This window comes from Ascaphus truei, chromosome 7, assembly GCF_040206685.1.
Source record: "Ascaphus truei isolate aAscTru1 chromosome 7, aAscTru1.hap1, whole genome shotgun sequence".
Classification (NCBI taxonomy): domain Eukaryota; kingdom Metazoa; phylum Chordata; class Amphibia; order Anura; family Ascaphidae; genus Ascaphus; species Ascaphus truei.
Window position 1 is genome coordinate 81800692 of NC_134489.1, and position 25098 is coordinate 81825789.

The 25098-nt window shown below is 40.8% G+C and overlaps 1 protein-coding gene across 1 annotated transcript in view; it reads left to right on the plus strand.

Annotated features, from left to right (window-relative positions):
* Window positions 1-2144: 2144 nt before the first annotated feature.
* LOC142499614 (prolyl endopeptidase FAP-like) overlaps window positions 2145-25098 on the plus strand; it is a 64976-nt gene continuing 42022 nt past the window's right edge. Inside the window, exons 1-8 of the mRNA XM_075609215.1 lie at window positions 2145-2380; window positions 2640-2721; window positions 10036-10128; window positions 18754-18848; window positions 18977-19051; window positions 22457-22509; window positions 22601-22673; window positions 23344-23464. Of these exons, the coding sequence (XP_075465330.1) occupies window positions 2375-2380; window positions 2640-2721; window positions 10036-10128; window positions 18754-18848; window positions 18977-19051; window positions 22457-22509; window positions 22601-22673; window positions 23344-23464 (598 nt within the window). The 5' untranslated portion in view covers window positions 2145-2374. The remainder of the gene's footprint in view (window positions 2381-2639; window positions 2722-10035; window positions 10129-18753; window positions 18849-18976; window positions 19052-22456; window positions 22510-22600; window positions 22674-23343; window positions 23465-25098) is intronic.

Genomic DNA, 25098 nt, shown 5'->3' on the forward strand with positions numbered 1-25098 from the left:
TTCTCCACACGTTTCTTCCGAGCAGGTTTAGGGTCAGAGCTTGGCTGGTGCTGACTGGACTCTCCGTCTTCCAATGGAAGAGCCTCCAAAAGCTGCCCACCAGCAAGCACGCCACCACCATCCACCCCATCAGCAACTGCGCCACCAGCAGCACTCCCAGCACCAGCACTCCCACTCCTAGCACCAGCACTCACACTCCTAGCACCAGCACTCACACTCCTAGCACCAGCACTCACACTCCTAGCACCAGAACTCCCAGCACCAGCACTCCCACTCCCAGCAACAGCACTCCCACTCCCAGCACCAGCACTCCCACTCCCAGCAACAGCACTCCCACTCCCAGCAACACCACTCTCACTCTCAGCAACATCACTCCCCTGAACAGTACGTTCACTCCGACGCGTACTCGCACGAGTAGCACTCCCACTCCCACCAGCATCACTCTTCCCACGCTTTGCGGGCATACTTCCAGCACTCACAAAAAACAGACAAGAAATGTACAGGCAATCACACGAAACACTTCCACATATAAAACAAGACAAAGATGTAAACAAAACAACAATGGACAAAGCTCACCCAATACACAACAAGTCTCTCAGTCAATATGCAAATGTTCAAACAGCCAGCTCTGTGCGTCTCTCTCTCTCTCACTCCCAACAACACAGAGAATGAATAGCAGTACACGTTGCCTTTAAATATGGCGCGCAATCCAAAACATGCTTGTTTCGCCTGATTCAGCAAGATTTGTGATTGGGCAACCTAACAGCACCCCGCCACGCACGCCGATACACCTGTGTGTGATCGGCTAATCATCGTGAGAGTGGGCGGATTTGTTTTCGGGTTGATTTTGAATGTATTCGGCACTTACTGCATACGGAGAGGAAAAAACGCCAATAACATGACTAATCGGTAAGATTGCCGATTTCACATAATCGACGCTTACTGCATGAGGCCCTAGGTCTGTTTCTTTTCTTACTTTATTTTGGAGAAAGCAGGGAAAAACAGTATCTTGTGTAGAGGTGTAGGTCTAAATATCTCTGTGTGTGCTTAGTAGTAAAGGGAGGTGAAAAGATAATCTTGCAGTACCATTACAGGGGTTACAGCAAGGTACTCACGAGTCCAGAGGAATGGTGGAAAGGAAATGGCAATGTATGCTGGGTAGTAAGATAGTCTGGGGACAGACCATCTGTGGGCCCAGCAGAGGGGGAGAGAGCAGACTAGCCCATTTGAGAGAAAGGTTGGGGCTGCTATGGCAACTCACAGGAGTGTCTGGGGGAGCTACAACATGTAGCAATAATGTTGCATCTCTAATACAGCAAGCTGCTGGGAGAGGGGAAATGGCACTGTATTTATCACACAAGCACTGTGTTTCTGTGCAGAACCAACACATACAGCTGGCACTAATAAGCTGGCAAGCAGGGCTGCAAGGAAAGGGGGGGGGGGAACAGAAGTGCAGACAGGGGTATTCCTGTTCCATGACATGATCCTTTATATCAGGGGTGGCCAACTCCAGTCCTCAAGGGCCACCAACATGACAGCTATTAGGGATATCCCTGGTTCTGCACAGGTGGCTCAATCAGTGGCTCCGTCATTCTGACGGAGCCACTGATTGAGCCACCTCTGCTAAAGCAGGGATATCTTTAAAACCTGACCTGTTGGTGACCCATGAGGGCCTGAGATGGCCACCCCTGCATTATAAACTGCAATTTTCACAAAAATCAGCCCAAATGTGCAAACATTTTGAGCACTCTTTGTGAATCACGTGACCTCGGCTTACCCCTGTGTAAAAAACAGCCTCTCGTTCTACATCTGTAGTTACCCTAGATATACACTACGCACACAAATTGCTTCTCAGTGTACTATAAGTGCTTGTGTGGTTGTCACAAAGAAATCACGAGAAAAGATTACATGCACACATTAGCATTTTTGTGTTTAATTTAAGACTATTTCAGTTTGCTGAGTAGAGAAATCAAGGTAACATCAAAGGAAATGTGTTGGCATGGCTTCAGATACTATCCCTTATGTTTTGCAATGCTGTTTGCATACATCTGCACACTTTTCATCTCACAATGTTGAGTCATTAGAAGAATGATTACTGTAGGAGACTTTTAGCTATAGTTTAACTGGACAGAGAGGCTATGAAACACAGTAAAACCACCCCACAGTTCACCTCCAAGCCAAGAACGCCCAGAAAATCTGTTTTCAATTTCTCTTAAAATCTGAATAGTTTGCCAAAGTTTTAAAGTATGTAGCAAATTCTGTAGGGTATTTGGATGAAGACTGAAGCAACAGGCAGCTTTGTTCTCTTTAGCAGTTCTCACTGACTCAGGAAACAACTTCCAAGGAATAACTTTTATATTTTGCATTCTACAAAATGAAGGTCAGTATGCCCTTTCAAAACTGGCTCAAATATATGCTTCTTGAGCTGAAAAACTGTGTTTCGTAATGTTTTTTAAATGTATTTTTGTATTGTGACTGCTGTTCAAGAATAACTAATGTAAGAATCTAACTCATCACCACTTTTAACCTTTGCATAGTTATGTAGAACAGTATATAAATTATCTACAATTATATGAAACTCATTTAGTGAAAATGTCTCTATTACTAGAAATAACACTTATTTCCTCTATTTTTGGCAGACTCCACTAAAAATATTGCTTGGAGCTGCTGCAGTCCTAATTATAACTGTACTAGTGACTACTATAGTATTCATGTCATCAGGTAAGCTGAAATATCATAGAACTCAGTCATTTGTTATTCAAATGTCGTGACTTTAAAAAGTAACATTACAGTAGGGTCCCGCTTCTCGGCGATCCGCCAATACGGCGGTACTGTGAAGGGGGGGCGCCGACTCTGCGCATACGCAGAAGGGGGGCCGCCGAGTCCGCACATGCACAGAAGGGGGCACTCTGGGACAGCGTAGGAGGTAGGAAAGACAGGAAATCGCCGGTGGAAATAGCAAATGCTATGTTCCACTTTTCGTCGATTTCCGCTTTCCGACGGCGGCCTTGAACGGAACCCGCCGTATGAGTGGGGCCCTACTGTGCTATGTCTTAGAATGGGCTTTTTGGTTTATTGAGATATTGATTTAACAATATTCTTTTGTCGATCAGGCTTTTGGGTATTGGTAAAGCAGATGCCTGTTCAACACTTTAATTGGGCTCACCCAATGTATGATATCATTGGAATTAGTATGAGATGCTAGTGGTAAAAATAGATAGTCCCTCCCATATTGGGTGGGTGTCCTACTGCCATTAACTGCAAATTCAAATATTCAAGGTTAAGTTTAAACAAAAAATTATTAGTTGTCAATATATTTTGTTTTAAAGTACTTTTCTACCAAACTTTTTAAAGATTTCAGATCTGAGGTTCTTTAAATATGAATGATTTATTTCACTTAAAAGCTGCAGACCAAGCAATATTGTACACGTGTGCTTTTTTTATTTTTTAAACAAATTAGTTCTGTACTATCAGAGAATACTTGTAGCATTTAAAAACAAACAAAAAAACAACATCTATGTATGAATTTTTTTATGTATTATAATGTAACAAGCATTTTTTGTTTCTATAGCAACCATTTAAAAACTCACATCCCCTTCCTCTTCTAAAACAGGCTTTGGCACACCCCTTTTGAGCCTTGCCCTCTCTCTAGCAGTGCACCAATTGTGTCTAGGTACTGCTTGGGCACATGTTCGTCCCCACAGAACTTTACATCTTTTGTCCTCTTCTGCTGCACGCATAGCCATTTAGTGAACCCCCGAGTCGAATCTTAGCTGATCGATCAAAGAAGAATGGATCGATCGTCAACATAGTAAATTACTTATCATTGTGAGGATTATATTGATGCACAAGCTATATTAAAGGGGAGAGAAAAAAACGGCAGTTTGGACTGCTGCTTTAATGGTTACAAAAAAAGTAAAAACAATACTAACTCCTGGAGCTCTGGTTTTGTCAGCTCGTAAGAATGTTGGATTCCACCCAGTGCACATTGAAGATAACGTTGAAAATCAGGGGGGTAAAAAAAAAAACTTTCTATGAGATTCTGATGTAAGTGGGAAAAAAGCATTAGCTTAGGTTTGTGTGGGAAAGTTTAGTCATGTAAAAAAATATTTCTATACTGACACATACTTAACCCCAACATATAATTGTCAACGCTTGTTTTAATCTGTGAAGAAATCATTCAGTTTTAGGAAATGTTATTGCAATCATTCTTAAAGCTGTTTGTAATACACATTTTTTAGATTTTGTGTCACCTTTCCTATAAAGAGTCATTAGCAGAGATGTACACATGTCTTCAAATGTGCTGTGCAAATATCCATTAAATGTAGTGTTTTCAAGAAATGCTTGCAAAGGGTCCTACAAATCCGTGAACGGATTGTATCCAGTGGCGTTTTTTTGCTGAATCCTCGCGGATTAAAACCGTCCAAATCCGACCGCGGATTTTACGCTGCGAAATGGATTTTGGGGGTAAAATGCGAGAAAATCCGGGAAAAGGATTTGGGAGGATTCGTCCATCTCTAATGCTGAGTTCATTATTACCTCAAGTATATACATAGCAAGGAGATAGATTACAAGCATCCCGTTTTCCACTGTATTGAACCACACAAGCATTCAATATGCATGGATGAGAAATGTAAAATGCTTTTATCTGCCTTCCTGGAGCAGCTTTAGATGATGCAACAGGCTTCTTCTCCAGAGTGGTTATTAGTTACTCTACAATACACACGTCAGGTCTACTGTTGACACTGGTCATTGTTTGCAGTAATGCAGAAGGAAGCTGTCAGGTAGATTAAGTGTGAATGACCAACTTGTAAATACATATCCATTTGAGAGCAAATATTTACTTTGGTGACATACAGAACATGTTCCTAAAAGTTCAGAAAACTGTTGCAGATTGTTTTTCCTGATCTGTTAAAGGAAATAATAAATCCTAATGTAAACGAGATAAAGTAAATGTTGGTACACAATATGTTTTCTTTATTCTTCTGTGTACACAATTGTACATGTTCTATGTGCAGTGGGTTCCCTTGCAGTTGATGCTTACAGAGCCCCTGTCACAGATTACAGATGGCCAGGGTGTATGTTTGATGCTGTCACAACCATATATATTTTTAATAGACCCTAATATTTAAGACAGTAAGAAGATTGGTCTTTTCGCCACCTTTGCTGATGGACAGTAAATGAAATAGAGCAATATGGAACACTCAATTCCTTGCCACTAATAGGAACATTGAATGCAAGCCAGATATAAAATTATTTTTTTGTGTTACTCCAATATAGGATCTGATAATGAATCCCTGCTACTGCACCTTTGTTTGTACAAATGTTCAACAGTGAAGTATTCAGATATTTACAGTGATGCGCTTGCGGAAGAGGTTGAGTAAGTGTGGGCAATGTGTTTTTGTTGTTTTTTTAGTTTGCAACAAAGTTGTACTTTTGGTAAGTTGAGATGTGCAACTCTCCCACAAACTTGCTTTAGTATTGTGTGGGCTGTATTCTCTTAATATTTGTGAATTTCTCAACATTTTTGGGAAAGTTTACAGCACTCGGGAAAGCGCAAAAGTACAGTATAGGGAATTTTGTTAATTTCGCTAGATTTTAGCAAAAGTAACAGTTTTAAAGGGACATTTGACCTTAATATAGGTTTGTGTGACCTGCACATTGACTTTCAATGCTTGGTGATTTTTGTTGCTGTTGCAAAGTTTTCCTTGCAAACTTCAACAAAAAATTTGCACATCTCCATTAGTTAGAAATACTTTGGGGTCTATTCTATAAGGCTCGATAAGCCACTTATCGAGGCCTTTTCGGCCAAAATGCCTACTGCTATTTAGTAAGCCTCGATAAGTGGGTGATAAAGGCATGAATCGCCATTTTTTTCTGCCGTCTAAAACACATCGCCGGGTGAGCTGTGATAAGCCACTTATCAGCAGGTTCTGAAACTTGTGCAATTCTAGTAGCCTCGATTAGTTTATCGAGGCTAATCGCTGCTCTAGAATGGCAAGTTTCTCCCATGATCCTCATGCCAGAAAAAGTTGGCGTGAGGCTGGGGAGAAGCTGCTGAAAAGAGGGCGACAGAGGACTTCGAAAAAAAAAGCCTTTTTTCCTGCATCAGATTAATGCCGGGAGTCTCCAGAGCGGATATCCATTAATATCAGCACCGGAGCCCCCTGGCATGAATCCCATGCAATAAAAATGCATTTACAGGCAACTTCCTTACCTTAGCGACTAACTACTAAGGCAATGAAGGGGTTAACTACCAGTGCCATGTTTATTGTGGGTAGCGGGGTTGGGTGAGTGTGGTATTTGGCCGTTGGTGGGTGTTTAGGCCATGCAGGATGGGGGAGGGGAATACAACAAAATGTGGGTAACTGTTGCATCAGAATATATGAGTCCCAATACTGAATAATAATTCTTCTGTTGGGAACACTCCAATATGATGGTGAGCAATAATAACATACCCTAATAGGGCAAGGGACTAGTACCTAGTGCTAACCAGCACAATGAACAGTACAGAAATTGTCCCAACCATAATAACATAATTATAGTATGTAAGAGAAAACTCGCTTTTGGTTCCAATTCCGTCAGAGGAGCAGTCCCATCAGGTATTCTGAGAAGCGTGCAATCCACCAAGCAGGACAAGTAGAAAATGGGTGAAGAAAGGCAGTGCATTGCCTACAAATGGTGGAGGAGGCTATTGGTAGCAAAAAAATCCTTTTATTAAATGAAGGGATCAAACATCACCCCTGGATCATCTAGAAAACGCTCACCTACGCGTTTCGGGCCGTGCGCCCTTTATCAAGGTGTAGGTAAAGGGGCACGGCCCGAAACGCGTAGGTGAGCGTTTTCTGGGTGGTCCAGGGGTGATGTTTGATCCCTTCATTTAATAAAAGGATTTTTTTGCTACCAATAGCCTCCCCCACCATTTGTAGGCAGTGCACTGCCTTTGTTCACCTATTTTCCACATGCAGGTGGAGTTAACCCCTTCATTACCTTTGCGATTCATTTTTATAAAGGCTTATAGAATAGGTCCTTTTATGTTTCAATTATATGTATTGAAAATTATTCCATATGTACCAGTTTTCTAATGGCTATAACTTGTTAAGTTCACCTCAGAACTTTTTTGATATGAGACCACACAAGCCTCCCCAAAGAAAGCGCCCTAAAGAGGGTCTCCCCACCATGCTTTCCCCTCACTGCTTCTGTCTACAAAGGGTGGGCAGGATAATTTCATCAATACAACTTGAAAAAAATGGAGATAGTCATCTTCCCCCCTCACCCCTCCACCGCCCTCGCATTTTTGTTGGGAGGGTCTTTTTGCTTCCAGCTGCTATCCCTTCACTACAGGACTATGAGATCATTTGAGCCTTCCCAAAGGCTGACATTCAGTAAGTTATAGAAATGCTCTGTTACAATTCCCATGATCATTTATTATCTCTAACTGTCCCTGAAATGTCTGTACTTATGAATGTATAACTTCTGTTCATTTAATGTACCCCCCCCCTGTACCTTATGTTTCCACTCACCCTTCCTTATAGAATGTAAGCTCCATTGGGCAGGGCCCTCCTTCCCTACAGATAACAATGTAAGTTTACATTTTGTTATTTTATTGTTTTCGTCCTCCAGCCCGATTGTACAGTGCTATAAAATATATTGGCACGCTCTAATAATAATAATAATAATAATTCTGGCTTTGCCTGTCTGTCTCATGTGACACAAAATAATTGTATTTAATTGTAGCTGTTCTCCAACTGACTGTAAAGTATTGCGATGCCCCCTTCAGTAGAGGACGGTATTTACTTTTTTTTAAATGATGATGATGATGATGATGATGATGATGATGATGATGATGATGATAATAATTTTACCTAATTATTCTGTTGCAATTAATTTGAAATGTTGGTAGATGTATGGGTTTTCCCTACAGATTATTATTTATTCTTATTTGATGCCAACCATGTATGCAACACAATAAAGCAGATTATATATATTATCAAATATTTATTAGTGTGCTAATACATACAATACTGTTGTAGAACTATTCTCCCCCCCCCCCACCCCACCCAATGGGAGATACACAGATTCTGCTACTGTACCTTGTGTGTGGTGCAAGTACCTGTTGGTCCAAGAGAGCTGAGTCTGATCTGCGATGGTGGGTGATCAGGACAGGCTTAGGGTCTTTTCTCTGAGCTCTGCTCAGGGTGCTTAGCGCCTCCATCAGTAGTGGGCTGCAGGGTGTTCGGAGTTCAGCCTCCGCTTTTGCACTCTTTCTCTCTCTGGTCAAGGACTGATACTCAGACAGAGGTATATTATGATCTTCCTCACACCGGTGCAGGGTCTCAGAGGCTCCAGGCCTGGGTGATGCTTACCCCAGCTCTTATAGGGCATATTGGTGTTATGATCAGATGTTCCTTCAACCCCAGGGGTTGGAAGTGGGCACGCTCATCCTGCGATGGGAGAGACTCATAGCCCTACTGCTCTGTTCCACATCCGGAGCAGGACTGAGACTAAATTTGGCACTCCCCTAATTAGGAAGAACAAGGGACGGGCTCCTGGTCTATACCTATCACTGATAGGCTTACACGGCCATGAGTTACCACCTTACTTCTGTCCATCATGGAGGAGCAAGGGTGGGGGTCACAAGCCCTTAGAATTAACCCCTTACAGCCTGCAGCTAGCATGACGTACATAACAGGGTGGGGAAAGATAGGCAGAAAAGACATACCCTGTTACACTGTATCTATTTATTTCTTGGGATATAATTACACTGATATCATGATAAACAAATGCTATAGAAATTACATACAGATAACCACAAAACAATCAGCCATTTGGATACTGGCATGAAAAAGAGCATATAGATGTAGCTAATTATCAGTAACATAGAGGTGCATTCATTATTTGAACCTTAACAAAAGAATATAGGAGATTTTGGATGGAATCACTAAAGTGTAAGGTCTGGGTTCACTAAATGTTGATATTGAGACAGTAAAAAGTTGCATAAAGAAAATGGGTTTAAAGTGATCTTTTTCTAATATGGCCGGTGATATTCATCTCATTTGTTTACACCCAAAGAGTAGTAACTAAGCGGTTAATAAAGCTAGCAATACGAATAAGCGTTAACACATAGAAATATGTGTTACTTAGCACTAGAGATGCAATTACAGTATGTGGGGGCGGGGGAGAAATATTGCACTTTTCTACCATTGGAGTATGTAAAAGGATTTCTTATATAAACCCATGGCAGAAAAATATTTAACAGACCAAGAGTCCCAAACCCATTGACCAAGAGCCCCAAGCATTCCTTTATACAAGACATGGATAAATACATGTGAACACACCTGAGATACTTAGGAAATAACCTACAGTAATTTGAATATGCAAAGTATTTTCTAAATATTCAAATTAACCTATTTCCCACGTGTTATATAAAGGAGGTTTTGGGGGATGTATATACAGTAAGTAAATGGGGAGAAAGAAGTCCTAAATAGTTGACTACCTATTGACTTACTGTATACAGGCATACCCCGCTTTAAGTACACTCACTTTAAGTACACTCGCGAGTAAGTACACATCGCCCAATAGGCAAATGGCAGCTCACGCATGCGCCTGTCAGCACGTCCTGAACAGCAATACCGGCTCCCTATCTGTACCGAAGCTGTGCGCAAGCGGGGAGACTATACAAATGCGTTATTTACATCAGTCATGCACGTATATAACGATTGCAGTACAGTACATGCATCCATAAGTGGGAAAAAGGTAGTGCTTCACTTTAAGTACATTTTCGCTTTACATACATGCTCCGGTCCCATTGCGTACGTTAATGCGGGGTATGCCTGTATACATACCAAAACACTGATCTATACAACACATGGAGAGATATTGTACTTGTGATACTTGGGTACAGTTTGTTCACAGTTTGCTTTCTTAACAAATAGTTGATTGATATTATTAATAGAATGTGAAAATGCCATCCAAAGCAATTGGACAAGAAGAAGAGAATAAAGCTTTCTTATAATATCTATCTCTTTTCTGTAGAGAGAAACAAAGATGTTCGTAGAGCATATTCATTTGAGGATGCTTTCAGTCAAAACTTTTACTACAGGCAATATTATCCTCTGTGGATTTCAGGTAATAAAGATTATTTACTAGTTTTTGAGGGACAAGGATACTGTATGTATGAAAAACAGACATATTTTTAATGAAGAGCATTGGATCAAAAATGCAAAATGATCTGTAATGATTGGAGCAAAACAGGAATAATTTGAGCATTGGTTAATAATGGGAAAAACATTTAGCTTATTTATTGTAAAAATATCTTAGAATAACTGTCATGTTCAATTTAACAAACAAATTATTTTTGAATTAGATGCACACACCCCAATGAATGTATGTTCAGCACTAACTATAAACTTTACAGCCAGTTTTCTAAATAAATACATAGATTTTAGGGCAGATTCCACTTTGCAAATGCATCTGGCTAGAAATCAGTGTGAATATTTCCATCTGTTCTTTATCTGATAGATAAATATTGAACTGCGCCCATACTATAAAGTGTTTAAATGCTAATGTGAGCCTTCTGGGATGTTAAGCACATTGCCTCCTGTCCTTCTGGAACAGTCTGCTTCATATCTCGATATACTGTAACGTGTATAAACTTCTCAAGAAGTAAAAACAGATGATGAGAATTTCTGTAAAAGAATGTTGTAGCTACATTTAAAACTTACTGACAGAATGTTTAAGTTATATTGAGATGGCTAAAATTACAGCATTCAAAAATATTTCCAATATTTGGAGAATGAAAGCAGAGAAATGTGTTTGATACTTGAATTAGTCATGATGATGTGGCTACAGACTTATATGCTTTGGCCAAACAGATTAACTAAATGACACATACTGTAAGTATTTAACTATATACTTGGTCATTTGGATGTTGCACTGGGACTTTTTTTTTGGTATACTGTACAGTACATTTGGTATCACCCAATAGCACTCCTTTTGAAATATATATAGTAAAAGAAGTCCGCAGCAATCTCCAGGAATCAGGTAGATAGAGATGAAGAAGCGCTCAAATGCTAGGTATAATAACCAATAATAGCCAAAGCCAAAGCCCAAGGATAATCCAGAAACAATAATCAGCAATAATACATTTATTTAATACATAAGGCAAACAAATGTATCCAGAGCAAGGTTTCGGACCGCACTCGCTCCTTTCTCAAGCTCGAGCTCTGGATACATTGGTTTGCCTTATGTATATAATACTGTACATCTACAGTATTATTGCTGATTCCTGGAGAGTGCTGCAGACTTCTTTTAACTTATGACAAAGGTGAAAAGGAAGTGCGCAACTATTAAACAATATCACACACGTGAAGTGATAATACAGTGATAATAAAGGTATAATACGTGACCTATTAATCAGATTGGAGCGTCTGCAGCTGTGGTACCGGGGATGGCTCAGAGCACCCCCTAGAACGTCAGACAAATACACAAAAAACACAGCGCACAACGCTCATAGTGCATTAAAAGTATATTAAGACAGTAAATCAATAAGGTAATTATTGTGCGTACATCAATAAAATTCAAATAAGCATTTTGGGGTAAGTTACCCATCCACCAACACTGTGATCCGGATCAGATGTCATCAGCAGGGACCATGCACTAACACTGTGGACCGGATCAGTTGTCATCTACTGGGACTGGAGCTGGTACGTGAATCCCAGGTTCCGAATGGGTAAGTAGGGAGTCCTTTAACTTTGCCCGGTAAAAGTGAGCAGTGTCCAGCCACTTGCGGCTCACGGGGGAACGGCCGTGTCCCGCTGATCTTCGCGACGGCTGGTTTCTCTCCTTCTGTCCACCGCTCCAGCACTTCCGGGTAGTGATGTCACTACAGCTCACGTCACGTCACAGTCCTTCTCCGGTGGCCGGATCAGTATAAATAACGGGGCAGAGAGTCAAATAGCACACTTCCAATGCGTTTCGAAACCGTAAAGGTTTCTTCATCAGGGAATTAAGAATGGTGCAATAACTAACATTAAAATACCCCACGCTAGCAGCCCATTGGTCCGTCGCACGGACGTCCTATCCAATGGGATAGCGGCAAGGGGGAGTGAATCCTTACAGAAAAAAACTTATCAACAACAACTTTATTATTCATAGACAACACACAATTATAAAGAAAACGATTCTAAAACAAAAGAAAAGAGTATTAATGCATCATAATATTTCAAACAGTTACAATCTAAAAATAAGTGCACACTAGCAATCAGAAACAAATGGAGTATGGACATTGAATGGAAATTAGAAGCTTTTAAAGAAGAAGTATGAGCTAAAAAATGAACCCTGGCAAAGGGACATAATTTAACGGAGCCATCATATAAAATCCCATAGTTTGTTAAAAATTATTTTCCATATCAAAAATATATATAAATATAATTTATAATATTATTTCATATATATACTTAAAAAATAAATAAACTAAATGGATATTTAAAAAAAAAAATATATATATATATATATACTATAAAAGATCAGAGGAATGAAATAAAAAAAGCTGTGTGTGCTGTGCACGCACATAGTAAGTGAAACTTCTTTGACTTTTGTCACAGAAATTGTATTTGTATTGGTGATGTTTTAATTAAAAATCAAAATACAATTTCAGTGACAAAACGCAAATAAATTTGACTTATAATGCGCGTGCTCGGCACACATCCCCTGTATTAGCTATTTGCACTAAGTGTGAATTCCTTGTGTGTATGTGTCTCAGTGTGTGTGTGTGTGTGTGTGTGTGTGTGTGTGTGTGTCAGTGTGTGTATGTGTGTCAGTCAGTGTGTGTGTGTGTGTGTGTCAGTCAGTGTGTGTGTGTGTGTGTGTCAGTCAGTGTGTGTATGTGTATCTGTGTCTGTCAGTGTATGTATGTGTATCTGTGTCAGTCAGTGTGTGTTTGTGTGTGTGTGTGTGTGTATGTGTGTCAGTCAGTGTGTGTGTGTATGTGTGTCAGTCAGTGTGTGTGTGTATGTGTGTCAGTCAGTGTGTCACACAGTGTGTGTGTATGTGTGTGTATGTGTGTCAGTCAGTGCGTGTGTGTGTGTGTCAGTCAGTGCGTGTGTGTGTGTGTGTGTCAGTCAGGGTGGGTCAGTGTGTGTGTCAGTCAGGGTGGGTCAGTGTGTGTGTATGTGAGTCAGTGTGTGTTTGTGTGTGGGGGGTGTGGGGGTGTGTGTGTGGGGTGTGTGTGGGGTGTGTTTGTGGGGGGGTGTGGGTGGGTCAGTCTGTGTGGGGGGGTGTGGGTGGGTCAGTCAGTGTGTGTGGGGGTGGGTCAGTCAGTGTGTGGGGGTGTGTGGGTGGGTCAGTCAGTGTGCGGGGGGGTGTGGGTGGGTCAGTCAGTATGCGGGGGGGTGTGGGTGGGTCAGTCAGTGTGCGGGGGGTGTGGGTGGGTCAGTCAGTGTGCGGGGGGGTGTGGGTGGGTCAGTCAGTGTGCGGGGGTGTGTGGGTGGGTCAGTCAGTGTGCGGGGGGGGTGTGGGGGGGTCAGTCAGTGTGCGGGGGGGGTGTGGGTGGGTCAGTCAGTGTGCAGGGGGGGGGTCAGTCAGTGTGCGGGGGGGGGGTCAGTCAGTGTGCGGGGGGGTGGGTCAGTCAGTGTGCGGGGGGGTGTGGGTGGGTCAGTCAGTGTGCGGGGAGGTGTGGGTGGGTCAGTCAGTATGCGGGGAGGTGTGGGTGGGTCAGTCAGTGTGCGGGGGGGTGTGGGGGGGTCAGTCAGTGTGTGGGGGTGTGTGGGTGGGTCAGTCAGTGTGTGTGTGGGGGTGGGTCAGTCAGTGTGCGGGGGTGTGTGGGTGGGTCAGTCAGTGTGCGGGGGTGTGTGGGTGGGTCAGTCAGTGTGCGGGTGGGTCAGTCAGTGTGTGGGTGGGTCAGTCAGTGTGTATGTGTCCAGCTGCAGCCAGGGGCGGGGTGTAACATTGCGCACCACCTCTCCCCCCCCTTATGCAAATTCTGAGCGCGCGCACACACACAGACACACACTGAGACACACAGACACACACACACAGAGAGAGACACACACACCCCGCACACAATCTGCACACACACCCCGCACGCAATCTGCGCACACACCTCCCGCGGGGTACATGCGCCCGGCACGGGCATGAGTGACTGAGGCCCTGTGCCGCGCGGGTTGCGCCCGGGTTTGCGCCGTGTGCCACCGCTTCCTGCGGGCGCAAGGGGCCCGCGAACGCCCGCGGAAGTGGAAGGCTGAATGGCGCCGTGAGGAGCGTGTGGGTGTGACGATGCCGCTGCCAGCCACTTCTGCGCATGTGTGGCGTCCGTCAGCGGCGCCATCACAACTGCGCATGCGCAGCATGGCAGCGGTCGTGGAACAGTTAAGCTGTTAGGAGCGGCGGCGCACCGCATATGTCAGTAGCCGGGTATGTGGGGGGGTGTGTGTGGGGGTGTGGGTGTGGGGGGGTGCGGCGGCGATTAGGAGTGGCGCCGGTGGCTGTCGCTGCCGCCGCCGCATGTGACAGGGGACAGGGGACGTGTGAGCGGAGCGGCGTCCATTAGGTGACGTCACTTCCGTTTCACATTTCGCCCCCCATCTATCCAGTTTTGCTCTATCAGGACTAGGTGCCACGAAAGAAGTTTCACTTCAAAAATGACCAATATAGATAATACAATTACTCAATAGAGGGACCAGATATCAATATCCTCATTTAAACCCCCTGGATGTAGTGTGTTCAATTTATGTATCCAGAAGGTTTCTTGTTTTGACAGTTCTTTAACCCTATCCCCTCCCCTTCTATTTCTCTGTATATGCTTAATACCTTTAAACAGAATAGAGGAGGGGTCCCTATTGTGGTGTAGTGCATAATGCTTAGATAAGCTATGTTGCATATAACCTATTTTTATATTTCGCAAATGTTCTTGAATCCTTACTTTTAATGGATGCTTCATGCGTCCCACATATTGCAAGGAGCACGGGCATTCTATTACATAAACTATATGGTCTGAATTGCATAGAATAAAATCTGTAATCTCGTGTTCTTCTCCAGTGGAATTACATGTAAATGATTTCCTGACAGGATGCATGTGTTTACACACCAAGCACTTTCCACATTTAAAGTTTCCTACAGGTTTTGTGTTCAGCCACCGTTTTTCCCCAGTCAAAATTTCTTTTATTTTAATGTCACTGGGTGATAGTACATTTTTTAGGTTTTTGGCTTTCCTGTATATAAATTTAGGGTGCTTTGAAATGTGGGCACCTAATATCGGGTCATTAGAGAGAATAGCCCAGTGTTTTTTCACAATCTGTTCTATTTGCACTGTCATTGAATTAAAACTGGTGATAAATGCCACATTACATTTATCCTCATCTACCCTTCTCTGTTCTCTTTCTTTTTCCTTCGGAATTAGCATTGTACTTCTATCCAGTTTCCTTACTTTATCCAAATCATTAATTAGTTTATCCAAAGGGTTGCCCCTTTCTAGAAACCTGGATGTCAATTTTTTAGCCTGTTCTTTGAAATCTTTATCCAAACTGCAGTTTTTCCTTAGTCTGTAAAACTGGCCACTAGGTATGTTTCTAATCCACGTTTTCTTGTGGTTACTCGTGGCCAGTAGCAGATTGTTAGAGTCCACATCTTTAAAATGTGTTTTTGTTGTAAGTTTCCCTTCCTCTGAAACCATCAGGCTCAGGTCTAGGAAGCTTACTTCCCTTACACTATCCTCAAATGTAAACGTCAAGTTCTTATTATTATTGTTTATATAGTGTAGGAAGTAACCCACAGAACACTGGTACCCATCCCATACACATAGGATATCGTCTATAAAACGACGCCAAATGATAATATTATTCTTAAAGGGATTGTTATTATTAAAAATGAATTCATTTTCCCATCCTCCCATGTACAGATTTGCGAAACTGGGGGCAAATCTCGTGCCCATCGCAGTTCCGCAAACCTGTAGAAAAAACTCATCCAAAAACATAATGTAATTGTGCTTTAGTATAAATTTAATAGAGTCCAATATAATTTTTTTATTTAAGGGATGTAATTCCAGATCGCCTGATAAAAAAAAATCAATGGCTGCCACACCTTCCATATGAGGTATATTCGTATAGAGGGCCTGTACATCACAGGTTACCCACCTATACGACTCCTTCCATTCCAGTCCTTCTAATAGGTTTAACACTGAAGTAGAATCCCTAAGATGGGAGGGGAGTTTTACCACATAGGGCTGGAGAAAAAATTCAACATATTGGGAAAGGTTTGCGGTTAGGCTCTGGATTCCCGAAACAATTGGTCTACCGGGTGGATTTTTTAATGCTTTATGTATTTTGGGTAGATGGTAGAATATGGGCATCTTTGGCCAGTCTGAATAAAGAAAATCGTACTCATTTTTAGAAATAACACAGGTCATAAGGGCTTCATTAAAGAGGCTTTTGAGTTCAATCAAGAACCCTTTAGTGGTATCTTTCTTTAATCTCATATATGATGAAGTGTCGTTCAAGAGTCTAAGTGCCTCTCCTTCATAATCTTTTCGATCCTGCAACACGACACCTCCCCCTTTATCTGCCTGTCTGATAATCAAATTTTTATTTTCTTTCAAAAAATTTAATGCTAATGTTTCACTTTTACTGAGGTTATGTTTTATATCACCAGTTTTACTACCACTAGTTAGAGAATTAAATTCGTTGTTAACCATATTGAAAAAGGTCTCTAAATGGTGACCTTTTGAATGCGCAGGATAAAACCTAGACTTTCCTCTAAATTGGGTATGTCTGCATGTTAAATCATTATCCATATTCTCAATTGGAGTGGATGTGGTTGTGGGAGAAATCTTTATTGTCTCCCCCTCCTCCTCCTTACCTTCTAGGTCAGTTTTAATAAAGTGTCTTTTCAAAGTAAGGTTGCGTATAAACTTATGTAGGTCTGTGTACAATTGAAATGAACTTGGACCACAAGTGCGGGAAAAAGTAAGGCCTCTATTTAAAACCTTTTTCTGGTCATTTGTCAACTTATATCTACTTGACTTGCTGGTGATCCCTGTCCCTCTGCCTGCACCCCACCACCTGTTCAGTATTTTTTCATTTGATTTTTGCTGATTGTGCTTTTAGTGTGCACCTGGCACCTGTTACCTATAGATATTGGTAAATTTTTCTATCACCTACTCTGTGCTGGCGTTAGCCCTATGCTGCCTATGTACAATATATAAAGACAAATATATTATAGGCAAAATAATCTAAACCAACATGCAATAGGTGAGGAAATATGAAGCCCCTTAGTAGTTCAAGTGGTCAGCTAGTCATGAGTTTCCATGACTAGGTGACCACTAAGAAGGGGTTAATATTAAACTACACTACTTACTCCCCTTGGCTCAATGGCTAGTAAAGCATTGCATTGCAATGCTTTAATAACTGATAGGGCAAACACTAGGTTAACCCCTAACCACCCTCCCTGGGACAGCTATAGTACCCTCATCACCCAACCCCCACAAACCTTACCCCCCCCTCTAGACTAATGGACAATAGCCCTATTAGCCAAATGGCTTTTTGTTATAAAGAGAAAAAAAAACATATATAAAAAAAATTGCAAATAATTAAAATATACATTACATAATAAAAATACATTTAAAACAATGAGACTAAGAGCAGCAAGTAAATGCTAACATAAGGCAATAGTAACAACATGAGTTTGATCCAGAGGGGCGTTATTCCTTAGAATACGATGATGCCAAATGGAGCACTATTACACGGAAAGGTCCATTGAAGTAACTTGGAGTTTCTGTTTTCTTGTACACATTCGATGCCGGAGTTTAGCAGGGATTATCACAGGTACTCAGTAGGCTTGCTGGATTTGGTTGAATGTAGGGGTAATCTATTGAAGATCATTTGGGCTCTATTATAATAAAATACCTGAGTCCCTATCCAATAATCTGTCTTCCAACTAGAAATGTGCAAAGTTTACAATCTAATTTTGATGCCTGAGGCAGATGAAGTGACTTGCCCAAGGTCAAAAGGAGCTGACTGCCGGATTTGAAGTAGTCTCTAAATGCTTCAAAGCCAGTATTCAGAGCCAGTGCCTTTACTCACCAAGTATAAGAGATCTGTCTGTGTACCAAGATGGCTGCCGGACAAGGTCATATCATTCCCCACCTAAGATAGCTGCTGACAGGAAGTCCGCCTCTCACTGGTCCTCTATTGCCAGTGACTGCTCCTGGCCTTTAAATAGCAGGTAGTTGCTCCCTGTCTTTGCTCATGCAAAGTACCCAGTACCTTGTTCCTGCCTTTGTGCCTGTGTTTGGATTCCTGCTTGGACCTTACTACCCTTGCCTGCTGCGTGCTTCGACCCCAGAACTGGACTTGACTACCCCTGCATCCCAGGCCTCAGATCCCAGACCAAGGTCGGTATATCACTCCCTACCTCTGCCCTGCGGGTACATATCCTGGCTGCAGTCAGCAACGTTACACCAAGCAACTCATTCAGCCTGCTTTTGAGGAGGATGGAGCATAGATATCTAGCTACTGTTCTATGTGAACTGAACTCTAATTCATAATAAAGCCTCGCTTGCTGGACTGCACATACCAAATATATTGCAGTTTTACCAGCTGTGTTTTGCTATGCACCAATAAAACTGATATGATGTACAGTCTTTATACCTGGAGGTGAAAGGCACCTGTACATTTTTTTTTCTTTACTAAAAATATGAATATTTATATATTTAGTATATTGTATAACCTAAATGTGCCCCCAATGTTTCTTTTGACACAGAGAATGAATATTTACACAAATCCACAGAAAGCAATGTTATCCTTTATAATGTTGAAACTCAGGAAACATCTACCATTTTGAGAAATGCTTCTTTTGTAAGTATACTGAGAAAAATGTTACAAATATATCAAATAGATACTCATCATGATGAAAGTTTACAAATGTTTTAAATCGCTCTACAGAATCACTTATATTTTAACTTTTTTTTTGTGTCCCATTACAGGACAATGTGAATGCTACAAATTTTCAACTTTCACCGGATCGAAAATTTATATACCTCGAGAGCAATTACAAAAAAGTAATTTTGTGCAATATATTGCAACCTCCATTAATGATGCATTTATATCAGAATATCAAAATTTGTGTTTAAAACATATGTATAGATATATAACATAGTCTCTTGGGCCCTCCTTGAAAGTAAGAAAAAGTATTTGGTAGTAACAACAGGTGTAAACGTCTTAACTTGTTACATAGTAGATGAAGTTGAAAAAAGACATATGTCCATCAAGTTCAACCTATGCTAAATTTAGATAATAGATACTTATCCTATATTTAAACTTACAGTATTTTGATACTAGTTATTCATGAAGTGAATGTGTGCAGTAATTAAGGGAATAGCAATAAAAGTTTAGTTGTAAATTAAGGTTTACATTAGTTGAGTAATACCCCAGCGGCTTTTGTTTATCCAGAAAATACTTAAATGCAAACATATTATAGTTCATTTATGATTTTCCTTTTGCCACTGTTATGTTAGCAAGTATTTCTTGCTATGCAGCAATGATTTTTGGGAGGATACAAAAAAAAAACAGTGCCATGTTTGCTACGATGTGCTACTCCAAAAGACGCATTCCATGTTGGAAGATGTGCAAAACTTTCCAGAAATGCATTTGCAAACTTTTTCCCCAGGTTCTTCACCAAAATCGATTCCTGGTGAAGATTTTTGCTGAATTTTTAAGGGGTAAACGTTTTTCACAAATGACACATTTGCACCATGACTTAGCTGTTTCAACAATGAATCGTAGCTTACAGATGTAGCAGCCATTATTTTAACAAATCACCCAGTGTACACCTCGGAATATCCATGTCATGGCGCGGGATTGCTTCCAACCATACCGTCTTAAGACGCAAGTGCATAAAATGGCATTTTAGTGCTGTGGCTTTTAAACACCTGAAATTGACACAGTAGCACATTAGCACAGTACACATTACACATTACACATTACAATTCATTCATTTTCATTGCGCACAATCCATGAAATTCAAACAAAGCAACCACGATAAACACGTGTGCCTGGGGCGATTGGCTGCATTCATGCCGCGTGGTGTACAGCAGCGCACACAAAAATCGTGCCGTGATTTCGTAAAATAATGGCCGCTGCATCTGTAGTATCACTTCAGGTTACAGAGCTGATATAAAAAGCGTCCTTAGAGCAAGGCGACTGCTTGGGCCCCGCTCCTTGGGGGCCCGCGCTCCCTCCTCCCCCTCCTGCCAGGATCCAACCTCCACATGACCAGAGTGGGGAGCTGGAGGAGGGAATGTGGGCCTCCTCCCCCACCCTTCTCCAGCTCACCCCTCTGGTCGGAAAGGATCCCAGCACCGCCCTGACAGAGAGAAGTAGGTGTGGGGGGAGGGGGTGGTGTGTGTGTGTGCTCTGTGAGAGGGTTCTTACCTGTTCTGGAATGGGCCGCCTCCTGTAACGTCGCGTTGCCATGGCGTTGCAAGGCGTCATTTTCTTGCCTTTCCTAAAAAGTTGTTTACTATAGTAAGGAAACATGTTTATTGCTGTGTGAACCACAATCATTCCACTGATCTTTTCAAAAACAGGTTTAATCTCTCATGTAAATTTAAATTGAAAAGTTATGCCACATCAATATAAACTTAGCCAAATGGCTAGCTTGTTTTAAGGTGGCAGTCCACGGGGCATTTAAAAAAAACAAATGTTTTAATATATGCCGTCTTTGATTACCTTTATTGAAAACTAATTACCATGACAAGCAAAGACCCTGCTTCCCAGGGTTCACTAAATGGGCTGCCTTATGGTTTCAATCAATCCTACAGTCATCTATTGTTACAGTTTGCAGCTCAAACTGCTGGGAATATTGGCAACAAATGATCACAAACAGGAAAGTGTTGCAAATATCTTGCACTGGTGGCTGCTGGCGACGTGTGCTAAAACCTGCTATAGAAATCAAAGAATGCTCAGTATTTTAAAAGTAATTAAAAATGGCATTAAGAGTTGAATAAAAATAATAATGTAGTAATTACAGTAGTAAGTATTAGCTAGAACTACAAAACTGATTTTATAAAAAAAAAAAAAAAAAACACATGTAGGATATTGTATCAATTTTTCCTTTAAGTATAGCGATATATTTTGTCATAACTACAGCATAATTAAAAAGCTAAGCCTAGATTTACCAAAGGGTGCAAACGCTTTAATGTGTGCAATTTCTGAAAGGCACAGTTAGCGTTATTACACTTTCCCATACCAGGCAGGCATGCAATGCATTGCAGAACAAAACACAAAACAGCGCACAACGCTCATGGTGAAGTCAGAATGAACAGTTTATATTTTAAAATAATTCAAGGGTCTGCGTACATCAGAAAAAGGTATAACAGGGAAGAACCTTGAATTATTTTTAAATATAAACTGTTCATTCTTACTTCACCATGAGCATTGTGCGCTGTTTTGTGTTTTGTTTTGTCTAGATTCAGGGTCTTGGACCACCCTATCGTAGCAGCAGACGCTCCTTATTGGTAACATTGTTACTTATACTCGGGTATTTAGTGGATATTTCACTTAACTTATTGTTCACATTGTTTATTCATTTTAGTTGCGCACTTCTACTGTTTTTTTCTGTTCCAATGCATTGCAGAGCCTCTTAGGTAGTGAAACAGTGAATACACTTGAAAGAATAATTAAGATAGTTGCCCAAATTAGCAACTATGGAGTAAATTAAACATTCCATGTAAACATGGAACATAAAAATAGAGGTAACCACAGCATGTTTACTTAACGTGTATATTCCAAAATAAAAATAATGTAAAAACAAATTTAAAAGAGATTTCATTTATTTGTGTAGGGTTATATTTACTAAATGGTGGCTAATCCATAGGACACTGTCTGGTGCCGGAAGACACCTAATGACCTATTCCCTTCAATTAATCTCATGGAGTATGATCGTTACTAGAAATGGTCCATTATCCTTAAAGCCACTAAACCACCAATATGAATCACTTTCAACACTAAAGAGACTTTTCTTCAAAATTGAAGACCTGTTGAATTTAGGTCTGGAGGTACCAGCAATGAAGTTAGAGGCAGTTCCATGCACTGAACAATTCCAATGGAAAGTTGCTAAATATGATAATTTATCAAATGCCAATTAATCTATGTTTTAAGTTTGCTCCCAAAGCTTTTCCAAGCATTTCATGAATATTTAACAACTATAGATAACCTAGTATTGCTAATGTATTAATGTGGTAGCCAACTGTGATCCAAATTAGATTCTTTATTAAAGCTTTACCACTGCAAAACTGGTGTAAAAATATGAAAAGATTCCATTAATTCAGTTTTTTGTTCCAGTTTTGGAGATTGTAATAATTTACTCACAATGATAGCATAAAGGTGATAACTATTATTTATTCTGCAAGTATACATTTTGTGCCATATATTAACTTTTTCTCTTGCTTATATTATCTTTACAGCAATGGAGATACTCTTACACGGCATCATACCACATTTATGATATAGAGAATGGGTCAGCATTGATATCTATATCTTTAAAACCTATTGCATTTTGTGTTTGTATTTAATTCCCAATAATACATATACCTACTCTTTTTTTGTAGTGATTTTGTAACAACAAGTGAACTTCCGTCCAACATTCAATACATATCATGGTCACCTGTTGGTCATAAGTTGGTGAGTAACTATTTTAAATAAGTGTCATAATTACATATTCAAATCTGTACTTTAATGTATACTGCATACAAAGCATGCTTCTGTTAGGTAAGATGGGCCATCTTAATATTTTACATATTTTTTTGTATCTGTATAGTCAATTTAGAAGATTAGAACACCTTAGATGTAACAATATTTGTGATTCAACTCATTTGGTGCAATTGAAAAAATACAAATACGATGGGGGTTATGCACTAAGCAGTGATAAGTGGGTTTTCTGGGTGCTATGCACAAAGCAATGATAAGTGCTTTTAAGTGAGATACATGCCTTTATAGCGTGATACTACCTGTTGTGAGATTCATAAAGCAGTGATAACAGTGCAGTTTCGTGCTATAATGGCTTTTTATCCCACTTAAAAGCACTTATCACTGCTTTGTGAATCTCACAGCAGGCAAGATAACGCTATAATGGCTTTTTATCTCACTTAAAAGCACTCATCACTGCTTAGTGCATAACACCCTATATATCTCAACCATTAGTAGAAGAAAGGGAAAGATCAGTTCTTAGCAATGTAAAATAATCACATTCTTTACAGAATTGCATATTAAACATTGATCTAAATTTACTTGATTAAATTAACCTTGAATTAAGTTATTTAGATAAATGATTGATCCATACATTTCATTTTAGGTATATGTTTTGGACAATAACATTTATTTAAAGTATACGCCTGATGGAAAAGCAATTGCATTAACAAGCAGTGGCAAAGAAAATCAAATTTACAATGGAATTCCTGATTGGGTCAATGAAGGTAGGTACGATAAACATAACGTATGTTACCAATCCAGAGCTGGAGGTGACCCACATACTGCATTACAGTACTTGAATGAAGATTGTGGCCCATGCTTACTAAGCAGTCTTTTGCCATAAGACATCATCTGGTGCTGGACACTCCTTACAGCCTATTGACATCAATTGGCTTTAAGGTGTATTCTAGCACCAGAGGCTGCTTAGTAAATATGGCCTCATGTTTATTCCACTTGAAAAGCATTATCATCAAGAAGAAACCACTGCTATAATGTTTCAGTAGGGACATTTTAGTGTATCTACTCTTTCACATGGCAATGAACATTCGTTTGATGTAGAGGTACTACAAATGTTACAAGAAAATCACCTGTCCCTAACCAGGCCCACTGGGGCAGGAGGAATGGCACTCCCCTGTCTCCTCTCATACTATAGGGCTGCCCAAGCAAGTCAGTGGGTAGCGTGGCACGCAGATCAGTCATTGAGGAGATGGGTAGCCTTGGAGACACATCTAGTATATCCTACCCCAATAGAAAATATTCTATGGTTACCCAACCGGAAAGGTCTCTTGGAACACCCGGTCTTGCCATCGATCACACACTCTCTCAAACTGTGGGATAGACTTAAATTCAAATATAAGCTTAGTAACCCGGACTCCCTAATGACTCCTTTTTTCGGAAATAGGGATTTTATCCCGGGACTGCCCAGACAATCTTTTGGGTTATGGCGGCAGGCAAACATATGTAGACTTTTTGATATTAGCCACGATCTCAAGGTGACGCACTTTGAGGAGCTGGTTAATAAAAAGGGGATCCCATCAGGAGAAATTTTTCGCTACCTTCAATTAAAAGCTTTTTTTGCCAAAGTTAAACCCACTAGCCCCGTCTCCCGGTTCGAGAGACTCTGCCTAGAAGCCGACTCACAAGAGAGGCTGGTATCAACACTACACGGCCAATTTGCCCTACCGGTTGAAGACCAAATTAAACTCAAATTTATAGAAAAATGGGAAGCTGATCTAGGCGAGGTGTTGGAGGAGGAGGAATGGGAAGATATTTTCGAAGGGGTAGCCAAGAGCTCAATCTGTTCAACCATCCGGGAAAATGCATATAAAGTAATGACACGTTGGTATAATACGCCAGAAAATATTGCTAAATATGTACCGGGTTACTCCCCTCTATGTCCTAAAGGCTGCGGCGAGTTAGCATCTTTTCTACATATGTGGTGGTCATGTCCTTGCGTACAAACCCTTTGGACGCAAGTGAGTTCCTGGATCAGTCAGATTTTGGACAGGGATATCCCCCTAGACCCATGGCTGTTTTTGTTAAACAAATCACTCCAGGGTCACACCAGGGCGGAGAATAAGCTAATAACCCACATTATCACTGTGGCAAGGTGTGCCCTGGCAGGTCTTTGGAAACAGGACAAACTCCCATCACTACCGCAAATTATAAATAAGGTTTGGTTTATATGTACAATGGAAAAGCTCACAAGCTCATTGAACGATACATATGATAAGTTTCAAAAGGTATGGCTACCCTGGATACTGTTTATAGGAAACCGAAATGTATCCCAAAACTCCTTGAGCCTATAGTATCACAAGTCCTTCTCTTTCTCAAATTCAGCTGATAACCCCGGCTGTTA